This window comes from Globicephala melas, chromosome 18, assembly GCF_963455315.2.
Source record: "Globicephala melas chromosome 18, mGloMel1.2, whole genome shotgun sequence".
Lineage (NCBI taxonomy): Eukaryota > Metazoa > Chordata > Mammalia > Artiodactyla > Delphinidae > Globicephala > Globicephala melas.
The window spans coordinates 18,245,324-18,257,528 of record NC_083331.1 but is presented as its reverse complement, the minus strand read 5'-3'; the positions used below and the strand labels follow the sequence as shown (position 1 = coordinate 18,257,528).

The following is a 12,205-nucleotide window of genomic DNA, read 5'->3' as shown; positions in this document are numbered from 1 at the left end:
TATCAAATCTTTTACTTTTTATAAAAGTGATAATGTATATACAGTTAAAGAGTTCTAAGTGTATGTGCTTGTATCACTGAAATGATTTGGCTTATTGTAAAGTATTTAGAAAAAAATAATAAAACCAGAATGACAGAAGACCAAAGCCAGAGCTTAACGCTTAAAACTTGAAGATTCTTTTTCTTATCCTGAGCAAATTTTTCAAATTTTGCTGTTTGAGGAATCAGTGAAAAATTATAATTCTTGTGAGTTCCTAGAGACTGATAGGGTGATGAGGGGAAACTGGGCCTTCACAAACACCTTCTCAGCTCAGATTAAAACATCAGTGATAGAGTTGCCTCATTCAATCATTGCATTTTAGTTCCTATCCCACTGTTTAGCTAAAGTAGTGGTGGTTAAATTAAATAAATATTATATAGAGGTGGAAGGGATAGAGAGACAGACAGACATGGAATTTATTTATTTTTATTTTTGGCTGTGTTGGGTCTTCGTGGCTGCGTACAGGCTTTCTCTAGTTGTGGCGAGCAGGGGCTACTCTTTGTTGTGGTGGGCGGGCTTCTCATTGCGGTGGCTTCTCTTGTTGCGGAGCACAGGCTCTAGGTATGTGGGCTTCAGTAGTTGTGGCTCGAGCTCTAGAGCTCAGGCTCAGTAGTTGTGGCGCATGGGCTCAATTGCTCTGCAGCACGTGGGATCTTCCTGGACCACGGCTTGAACCTGTGTCCCCTGCATTGGCAGGCGGATTCTTAACCACTTGCCACCAGGGAAGTCCCCAGACATGGAATTTAAATAGAAGCTCCTGATGTGTATCTTGGTTTGCTGTCTACATTGACAGACAGCTGGTAAATAAGAAATATATTTCCTTAAATGATCCATTGACAGAAAAAAGCTGTCAATAGAGTATTGTAAAATTTCCTTTGACAAGAATATATCTTTATCTTGAATGTATTATATTTTAATATATTTTTAACGATGTACACACAAATGGCTATGTATTTTTGTTTTTCAGAGTTGGAGGGTTATCCGGTATATTAATGTCTTATTGATAATGGCAGAACATCCACCACTACTGGATACCACTCAGATTTTAAGTAGTGATATTTCTCTCCTATCTGCCCCTATTGTAAGTGCAGATGGCACACAACAGGTAAGGAAACTGAAATGTTTATTTTCTTATGTCTAGTACACATGTATTTCTTTCAGAAGAATGCAAAATTTAGAACAGAATGAGGCATCACAACAGTAGGTTCCTGTTAATTCATATTTTAAACTCCAGTTCAAAATGTTGTTTTGGTTTTATAGGACGACGAAATAATGCGACTGTGAAGTTGCTTCTAAAATGTCTCACTAATTAATGATTAAATTTCTTGTGTTTATATTTAGTTCCCACTGAAATTTTTTTTGTTTTACTTTAGACAGACGATGTACTAGTCCCTGAGTGTTTTTTTAACTAAGTTTAACCTTGTACCTTAATGATTATTATAAATCATTATTTCAAATCATTATGAAATCATGACTTCATTATGTGATTAAATGACGGCCTGCATTATATTATAATAAAATGTTATCTCTTTTTCTTCTTTTCTCCTCACCGGAATCCCCCCTCCCAAAAGCAAACACACAATTCGTGGTGTGTTTTTCTCCCAACCCAGGGCTTTATAAATAAAGTTATCTTATTTTGTTGAATTTTGCCTCATTCCCCCAATAATCCTAAAGGGATGGGAATGAGGGACTTTCATAAGTACCTGTTATGTGCCAAGCAATGTACTTAATTCTCACAACTACCCTGTATGGTAGTGATTTTAATATTGTAAGTGAAGAAACAAAGATTAAGGACATAATAAATAATAATAATAAGAAAGAACAATTTGAGTTCTCACTATATAAAAAACATGTGCTAAGAACTTTATGATCTTATTTAATTCTTTCAGCAGTCCTGTCCCTATTGCAGATGAAACAAAATGAGTTTCAGAAAGGCTCAAGATCACACAAAGCTTTTTTGCTCCATTACTCATACTGCTTCCTTGGGACACTAAAATAATGCAGTCTTATTTTGTTACTTTACAAACTTCGTGTCTATAGTGGACAATTATTATTTGCTTACAAGATAAGGGGCTACTTTGTTAACTTGGCTATTGAAAAATCAAGTGATTAGCTTGTGTTCTAAAGTATATATTGGTTTTGATTTTCACATGTGCTCTGATAGCTTTTAGCAGCAACCTCTTTTCACTAAAGTTGCTTTTTATAGTCAAATTTAAGTCCGTTAAGATTTTTTTCTCCCTTAAAAATAATAGATGTGGCGGATATTCATTTACTTCGAGGCTCTGGGAGTGCTTTCAGTTATCATTGTTGCTTCAGGCAGATCACTGGCTTCAAGTTGTTTATAGTGTAATACAAGAAAGAATCTATTAAGCAGCCAATTACAGTACACTGATATAGTTGCTACAGTGTATAGTCTGTTAAAGGGAAGACAGTAGGCTGAAACAAGACCACAGTGCCCTCTCAAGACTTATTTCTCTCTTTTCCCCCGAAAGGAGATTCTATTGGCAGAATTTTTCTTGAAATCTTGAGGGCACCATGGCTAGCATATAGTAGTAGTTGTGTAGATGGATACAGAGAAAGGAACTGGGAATAGAAGAGCACACTAGAGCAAGATTTGAAGGATCAGGCAGAGTCACTAGGTCTAGAGGACCTAATATTTTTTAGTTAGGGTTTGAAAAATCAGGTGTCAAGAGGTGGAATAAAGCCTTAAATTCTAACTAGCAAAGACAGTGCCTTGTAGTTTGATAGGGAGAGAGAAAAATGAGTGGAAAGAGCATAGGGTTTGGTTGATAGACTTAGATTTGATTTGGGTGACTTAAGACAAAGTATTTAACTTCTCTGTGTATGTTTGCTTCTCTATAAGATAGAGGTAGTAATAGCTGCTTAGAGTAGCTGTAGCTTTGAGCATGAAATGAGCTTGAAGGAGCTCATTAAATATTTGCTAAATTTGAATTGAAGCACTTAATAAACGTTTAAAAGACTGAAGAAACTATATAGGTGTGTCAGTCAGGACTTAAGTCAACAGAGATAGTTATAGTAAGATAATAGATAATTATGATGGATCCAAACTAAAGTATAAGTGTAAGAGAGTGGACCAATAGCTATGGTAGAATGTAAGGAACTGAAGAAAAGTAGATAACAACTGACAACATGCATCTCTTTGTCTTAACTCAGGAACTTAACTGGTATGCCAAGCATGGCCAAGTTAGAGCTTGCCTCTGGTGATATGACACTACCTGGTTGGTGCCCAGAGTAAAGAAGCAAGCTAAAGACAGTTCCTGACAGGAGGAACTCTCGGGTACATGCATGATGTTAAAAATTTAGGAAAACAGATAGGTTGTCCCTTGTCTTTACTCTCTTGGAAATATTATTCTATTTCTTGGGAATATGAGATTTCTGTTCCATCCCTTGATATCAGATTAATTTTCTTATGGTTGGCCATCCAGATTATCTATTATCTATCTCCTCATTAATATTTTCTAATTTTTTATAGCAAACATTTTATACAATGTCACATTATACATAGCGGGTCTTTTGGCTTATGAATTATACTAGAGGGAATCTCTCCTGATATCATTACTGCTAGTGTCGCTTTTAGCGAAGCTATAATAGACATTTATCATTCTTTTTTTTTTTTTAATTTATTTATTTATGGCTATGTTGGGTCTTCATTTCTGTGCGAGGGCTTTCTCCTGTTGTGGCAAACGGGGGCCACTCTTCATCGCGGTGCGCGGGCGTCTCATTATCGCTCTTGTTGCGGAGCACAGGCTCCAGACGCACAGGCTCAGTAGTTGTGGCTCACGGGCCTAATTGCTCCGCGGCATGTGGGATCTTCCCAGACCGGGCTCGAACCCTTGTCCCCTGCATTGGCAGGCAGACTCTCAACCACTGCGCCACCAGGGAAGCCCTATCATTCATTTTGATTGGCAGCACCTGAACTATTTTTTGTGTTTGAAGAATTTCATTCCCCTTTTTCCTATTAATAAACTTTATTTTTAGAGCGTTTTAGGTTTACAGAAAAATTGAGCAGAGTGTTTTTCTCATATGCCTCTTCCACACAGTTTCCCCTATTACTAACATCTTAATAGGTACATTTGTTACAATTAATAAACCATTATTGATACATTATTATTAAGTTCCATGGTTTACATCAGGGTTCATTCTTGGTATTGTACAGTTCTATGGGTTTTGACAAATGTGTAATGCTGTATATCACTATTACAGTATTATACAGAACAGTTTAACTGCCTTAAAACTCCACTGTGCTCTATTATCCCTCCCTCAGTCCCCACCCCTGAAACTTTGGTAACCACTGATATTTTTACTGTCCCTATAATTTTTGTCTTTTTCCAGAATATCTTATAATCTGATTCTTACAGTATGTAGCTTTTTTAGACCAACTTCTTTCACTTAGCAATATGGTCTGGAAAATTTCTTCTTGTGGCTATTTCAATAGCTCCTTTTGGCTATTGTATAATACTTCATTGTTTGAATGTCCTGCTTTATTCATTCACCTGTTAAAAGACAGCTTGATTGTTTCTAGTTTTTGGTGATTATACATAAAGCTGCTCTAAACATTTATGTGTAGGTTTTTGGATAGACGTAAGTTTTCAACTCAATTGGAGAAATATCTAGGAACATCAGTGCTAGATTGTTTGGTAAGACTCTGTTTAGCTTTATAGGAAACTAACAAACTGTTTTCCAGAGTGGCTATGCCATTTCTCATTCTCAAGCATGTCCTCGATTTGAGATTGTATCCTTTCCTGATAGAGCAGGTAAAGCGTTTATGAGTGCTTGTGCTGCCCTGTTAGAACCCCCAGATATGCTTTAGGGAATTTGAACTTTAAGCACAAGTGGAATGCTCCCAGCTGTATTCACTATTGCTACCATCAAAAGAAAAGTTCAGGTATTTTGGTTTCTTGTGTAGTTCAGTACTTTCCTAATTTAACTTTACCTTCTCTAATTTTTACTCATTTACCTTCCAAAAATATTGAATGCATTTAAACTTTTGGCTAGGATCTTTCAAAACTCAGTGCCTATCTAGCTTCTTTATCAGAATCTTCTCCATTTCATTAATTTTTTAATTATTATTTTGTAACTCTATAATTATTTTCTCACTTGTACCTGCTTGATTTTGATTTATGGAGGTGACTGAGTAATGACATAGACTAATGCCATTGAAGGCAAAAGTAATGACATAGAGAGACTAATGCCATTGAAGGCAAATTACTTACATTTCCTGAAAGAAGGGAGCACACCATGCCATGCTGGGCCACAAGGAAAACATCAGGTTTTGGTCAGGAGGCAGAAGCAGGAACAAGAGGAAAGCCTAGGCCAAAGCCATTAAATTGGTGTTTTCTCAGGAAAGGCACAACAGTGTAGAGTAAGTAGCTTAGGATTGGCTATTTAATAATTGTGGCAGGCAAGAAATAACAAGTATTGACTAGGATATGGAGAAAAGGGAACCCTTGTATACTGTTGGTAGGAAGGTATGGATAAATTGGTGCAGGCACTATGGAAAACAGTATGGAGATTCCTCAAAAAATTAAAAATAGAACTACTATACGATCCTGCAATTTTATTTCTTGGTATTTATCTGAAGGAAGTGAAATCACTGTCTGGAAAAAATGTATCTACATTTTTGTGTTGCAGCATTATTGTGTTGTGTTTGTTGCAGCATTATTTACAGTAGTGAAGACATGGAAACAACCTATGTATCCGTCAGTGGATGAAAAGATAAAGAAGTTGTGGTGTGTGTGTATATGTATATGTATGTGTATATGTATATGTATGTGTATATGTGTATGCATACACACGATGGAATATTATTCAGTCATGAAAAAGAAGAAAATCTTACCATTTGCCACAACGTGGATGTACCTTGAGGGCATTATGCTGAGTGAAATGTCAGACAGAGAAAGACAATTACTGTATGGTCTCATTTATGTATGGAATATTTTTTAAAATGAACTTATAGATACAGAGAACAAATTGGTAGTTGCCAGAGGTGGGTGGTTATGGGGGGGTGGGCAAAATGGGTGAAGATGGCCAAAAGGTACAAACATCCAGTTATAAGATAAATAAGTCCTAGGAATGTAATACACAGCAAGGTGACTATAGTTAACAACACTGTATTGTATTTGAAAGTTGCTGAGAGAGTGGATCTTAAAAGTTGTCATCACAAGAAAAAACTTGTAACTATGTGTGGTGGTAGGTGTTGACTAAACTTACTGTGGTAATTATTTTGTGATATATTCATATATCAAATCATTACGTTGTACACGTAAAACTAATATAATGTTCTATCAGTTATATCTCAATTTTAATAGTAATCTTTTTATTTATTTATTTATTTTTATATTTATTTTTGGCTGTGTTGGGTCTTCATTTCTGTGCGAGGGCTTTCTCTAGTTGCGGCAAGGGGGGGCCACTCTTCATCGTGGTGCGCGGGCCTCTTCACTATTGCAGCCTCTTGTTGCAGAGCACAGGCTCAGTAGTTGTGGCTCACGGGCCTAGCTGCTCCGTGGCATGTGGGATCTTCCCAGACCAGGGCTCGAACCCGTGTTCCCTGCATTAGCAGGCAGATTCTCAACCACTGTGCCAGCAGGGAAGCCCAATTATATCTCAATTTTAAGAAAATAAAAAAAAATAATTCTGGCAGATTTGGGGCTATACAGGTGGTCTTCAGTTTCCTGTTACTTGGCCGTGGGATGGTTTAGGGCAGCGGAAATATTGGCTTGGTGTGTAAGAGTTCAGTAAGGGGGTTAGTTGGAGCTGTAGACTTGAAATTGGTTGGTTTGCATATGAGAGGTGTGCTCCTGGCTGAGCTCTTTACTACCTCTAAGAATTGGTTAGCCCTGGGACAGGCAGTCTCTTCCCCAGCCAGCTCAGCCATCAATGCCAAAGCATCAAGAACACAGAAAATAAGAAAATATGGTTAAAATAATTGCCCCTGTGTTGAAAAGATGCCAAATAGACAAATACAGAATGTAAGAAAACATGGAACATCTCCTCAGCTTACTGTTTTCAAAACCTGTTTAAATTGTGAGCTATAACCTGTATATATAGAAAAGTACATAAAACAAATATATAATATCGCACATGATTAAAGAGCATAAATCTTATAACTGCCAGCCAGACTAAGAGGTAGAATACTGCCAACACCCTAGAAATCCCCTGTGTGTTCCTTCTACATCACAATACCCTCTCTAGTTGGAGGTTACCACTATCCTTACTTCTATGGGAATTACTTCCAGACTTTTCTTTATAGTTTTATCTATGCATACATCACTAAGCAATAATTGTTTAGATTTGCCTATTCTTGATCTTTAACTAAAGTCATCTTTACTGTAACTGTTCTTTTGTGTCTTGCTGGGTTTGTACAACATTGTTTTTAAGATTCATTCTTATTGGATGTTGCTGAAATTTGTTCTTTTCATTGTTGTATAGGATTCCATGTATGGATATACAACAGTATATTCATTTATCTTTTCTATTCTTGGTGGACATTTGGACAGTTTCTAGTTTGATACTGTTTTTTCTTTTTGATTTGTCAAAACTCTTGATATATATTCTGGATATAAACCTTTTGTTAGTCACCAATGTGGTGAATGCTTTCTCTTATCCTTGTAACCACACTCTTTAGTGTCTTTTGATGAACAATTCTTAATTGTAATGTGGTCAAATTTATCAGTTCTTTTTATCTAGAGTTAGTGTATTGTTTTTTGTTTAATTCTTTCCTACACTGAGGCAATGAAAATATTTTCCTATATTATCTTCTAAACAGTATAGTTTTGCTTTGAACATTTTATTCAGAAATCCACTGGAGTTGATTTCTGTGAATTGTGTCAAGCATGGATTCAATTTGATTATTTTTCCATACGTATATTGAATTATCTCACACCATTTATTGAAGTGACTATCATTTTCCTATCACTTTACAGTGATCTTTATGCCATAAGTTAAGTGACCATATATTTGTGGAATTGTTTCTGGATTATTAATTCTATTCCATTGATCTGTTTGATTATTCCTGTGCCAGGAATACACCAATACTTTAAATGGAGTCTTGGTATCTAGTAGGGCAAACCATCTCACTTTGTTGTTCTTTGAGAGTGTCTTGATATTCTTGGCCTTTGCATTTACATATAAATTTTAGAATTAGCTTATCAATATACACATACACAGCCTGCTGAGATTTGGATTTGGAGTACTTTGCATCTATAGATCAAGTTAGGAGAGAATTGACATCTTTATAATATTGAGTCTTTCAGTCCTTGAAGTTGGTATATCTAAGCTATTAGAAATTATGTGCGTGTGTGTGAAATTTCATGTCCTGTTGTCGGTAAATAGAAACACAGTTTATATTGCTTTAATATCTAGCAACCTTGCAGGATAATAATCTCTTATATTTCTATTACTAGAGAGTGGTACCCCCTCCCATTTCCACCCCTTGATTCTTCGACCTGGACTCGCGAGTCCTGGCTATGAGAGAAACAGCACCATATACTGGATACCAATTTAGGGCATATGCCACCTCCTGGAAAACCTTTCTGCAGCCTTGCAAGGTATTGCCACCTAGCTGTTTCTATAACTTAAAACATTAAATATTTTACAGTATTTTAATGAAATACATATAAGTGTATATATATACACACACACTTAAACCTGTTGTGAAAGAATCACCAGACTGTAAAGGGAACAACATCTTAAGGAAATGAAACATAATGGTCATGGAATTTTGATGGATCCTGGTCTAAAAATAATTGATTTTCTATTAAATTAACTTCTAGATATTCTACAGTTAGAATAATTCCTAATTCTCTAGTTAAGTGACTTTGTAGTTTGTCAAATCCTGTGCCCCAGAATCCTGTAGAAATTGTTGACTTATGAGAAATGTAATTTGGGCTGAAGTGAGGAGGAAATAAAGAATAACTTCTAAGCAGCACTGAATAAATAAGGAAATGCATTCAACTGAAAATTATCCATGGAATACTGAAAATTCTTTAAAGTGAATCTGATTATAAACTTCTGTAATAGGAGATACTAAATGAAAAGGAGGCTTCTTACAAAAATGATTTTTCCCATGATCTTTTCTATGTTCTTACATTAGCTTAATACAAAGCAAGATTTTTTTTTTCAAAAATTATGCAGATGTTTATAGAAATAGAAGTTGAATTCTGCTTTTTCAGCTCTCGTAACATTTCCCTTTCAGTAATAAACCATGGTCATTATATATTCAAAGTACTGTTATATATCTTCTTACCACCAGATAGAATGCCCAGGATTCAAAGTCCTGAAATGCATTTGTGTGATTTTTCAGAAAAGAACATTTTGAAAATCAGACAAATATGCACATACATGTAAACACATGACAGAAAGTTATACAAGAAATTATAAGCAGGGACTGACCCCAGAAGAAGTTTACATTTTACTATACAACCTTTTGTACTGTATGAATATTTTTTAATCTTGTGGATTTATTACTTTTTCAATTTAAAAACAGTTGAAAAAAGAAAAAAAAACATGCAGTTCCAAGTGTACATATACACATATATCACAGGAAGAAAAGCTCTGGACACATACATACGCACTTATTAACAGTGGTTCTTCTTTTCAGGAAAGAGAGATTTGTTGGCAAGAGGTGGAAATTTTGCTTTATCCAAACTGTTTTAAGATTTTAGAATGTCTTTATTTAAACGAACATATGTCAGAAAAGTGCGCAAATCATTTCTGTGCAGCCCAATTAAAAAAATAAAGTGAACATAGCCCCTGTAACCACCCTCAGGTCAAGAAATAGAACTTTACCAGCACCTCCAAGGCACTTCTTGGGAAGGATTAGCCTTGCAACCCTTCCCAAGAAGTAACCCCTCTCTCCCAAACAGTATCCCTTTTTTCCTCCCCAAACCAAGGATAAGTTTTGCCTGATTTGAATTTTACATAAATAGAATTATACTGTATGTATTATTTTGCTTAATATTATATGCATGAGATTTATCCATGTTACCACCTGTAACATAGTATTTGCTGCATAATATTCCATTCTATGAATATACCTTAATCGCTTCAATTTACTTTTTTTTTTTAACATCTTTATTGGGGTATAATTGCTTTACAATGGTGTGTTAGTTTCTGCTTTATAACAAAGTGAATCAGTTATACATATACATATGTTCCCATATCTCTTCCCTCTTGCGTCTTCCTCCCTCCCACCCTCCCTATCCCACCCCTCCAGGTGGTCACAAAGCACCGAGCTGATCTCCCTGTGCTATGCGGCTGCTTCCCACTAGCTATCTACCTTACGTTTGGTAGTGTATATATCTCCATGCCTCTCTCTCGCTTTGTCACAGCTCACCCTTCCCCCTCCCCATATCCTCAAGTCCGTTCTCTAGTACATCTGTGTCTTTATTCCTGTCTTACCCCTAGGTTCTTCATGACATTTTTTTTCTTAAATTCCATATATATGTGTTAGCATACAGTATTTGTCTTTCTCTTTCTGACTTACTTCACTCTGTATGACAGACTCTAGGTCTATCCACCTCATTACAAATAGCTCAATTTCGTTTCTTTTTATGGCTGAGTAATATTCCATTGTATATATGTGCCACATCTTCTTTATCCATTCATCCGATGATGGGCACTTAGGTTGTTTCCATCTCCAGACTATTGTAAATAGAGCTGCAATGAACATTTTGGTACATGACTCTTTTTGAATTATGGTTTTCGCAGGGTATATGCCCAGTAGTGGGATTGCTGGGTCATATGGTAGTTCTATTTGTAGGTTTTTAAGGAACCTCCATACTGTTCTCCATAGTGGCTGTACTAATTCACATTCCCACCAGCAGTGCAAGAGTGTTCCCTTTTCTCCAGCATTTGTTGTTTCTAGATTTTTTGATGATGGCCATTCTGACTGGTGTGAGATGATATCTCATTGTAGTTTTGATTTGCATTTCTCTAATGATTAATGATGTTGAGCATTCTTTCATGTGTTTGTTGGCAGTCTGTATGTCTTCTTTGGAGAAATGTCTATTTAGGTCTTCTGCCCATTTTTGGATTGGGTTGTTTGTTTTTTTGTTATTGAGCTGCATGAGCTGCTTGTAAAGTTTGGAAATTAATCCTTTGTCAGTTGCTTCATTTGCAAATATTTTCTCCCATTCTGAGGGTTGTCGTTTGGTCTTGTTTATGGTTTCCTTTGCTGTGCAAAAGCTTTGAAGTTTCATTAGGTCCCATTTGTTTATTTTTGTTTTTATTTCCATTTCTCTAGGAGGTGAGTCAAAAAGGATCTTGCTGTGATTTATATCATAGAGTGTTCTGCCTATGTTTTCCTCTAAGAGTTTGATAGTTTCTGGCCTTACATTTAGGTCTTTAATCCATTTTGAGCTTATTTTTGTGTATGGTGTTAGGGAGTGATCTAATCTCATACTTTTACATGTACCTGTCCAGTTTTCCCAGCACCACTTATTGAAGAGGCTGTCCTTTCTCCACTGTACATTCCTGCCTCCTTTATCAAAGATAAGGTGACCATATGTGCGTGGGTTTATCTCTGGGCTTTCTATCCTGTTCCATTGATCTATCTTTGTTTTTGTGCCAGTACCATACTGTCTTGATTACTGTAGCTTTGTAGTATAGTCTGAAGTCAGGGAGCCTGATTCCTCCAGCTCCGTTGTTCGTTCTCAAGATTGCTTTGGCTATTCGGGGTCTTTTGTGTTTCCATACAAATTGTGATTTTTTTGTTCTAGTTCTGTGAAAAATGCCAGTGGTAGTTTGATAGCGATTGCATTGAATCTGTAGATTACTTTGGGTGTAGAGTCATTTTCACAATGTTGATTCTTCCAATCCAAGAACATGGTATATCTCTCCATCTATTTGTATCATCTTTAATTTCTTTCATCAGTGTCTTATAATTTTCTGCATACAGGTCTTTTGTCTCCTTAGGTAGGTTCAGTTTACCATTGATGGAAACTTGGGTTGTTTCCAGTTTTTGATTATCACAAGTAGTTCTTCAAAACATTCTTGCACACTACTTTTATACATGTGCATGCTTTTCTTTTGGGTATATACCTAATAGTGGAGTGCATGGATCATAGGGAATATATATGTTCAAATAGTAACTATTACTTTTTGTTGTTGTTTATCTCTACTTATACATCTCAGAATACCTCAAATA

The 12,205-nt window shown here is 36.0% G+C and overlaps 1 protein-coding gene across 1 annotated transcript in view; it reads left to right on the top strand.

Moving 5' to 3' along the window:
* The window catches only part of FNDC3A (fibronectin type III domain containing 3A), a 162,782-nt gene that overhangs the window by 22,803 nt on the left and 127,774 nt on the right, over positions 1-12,205 (top strand). Inside the window, exon 2 of the mRNA XM_030882305.3 lies at positions 1,007-1,144. Within this exon, the coding sequence (XP_030738165.1) occupies positions 1,046-1,144 (99 nt within the window). The 5' untranslated portion in view covers positions 1,007-1,045. The remainder of the gene's footprint in view (positions 1-1,006; positions 1,145-12,205) is intronic.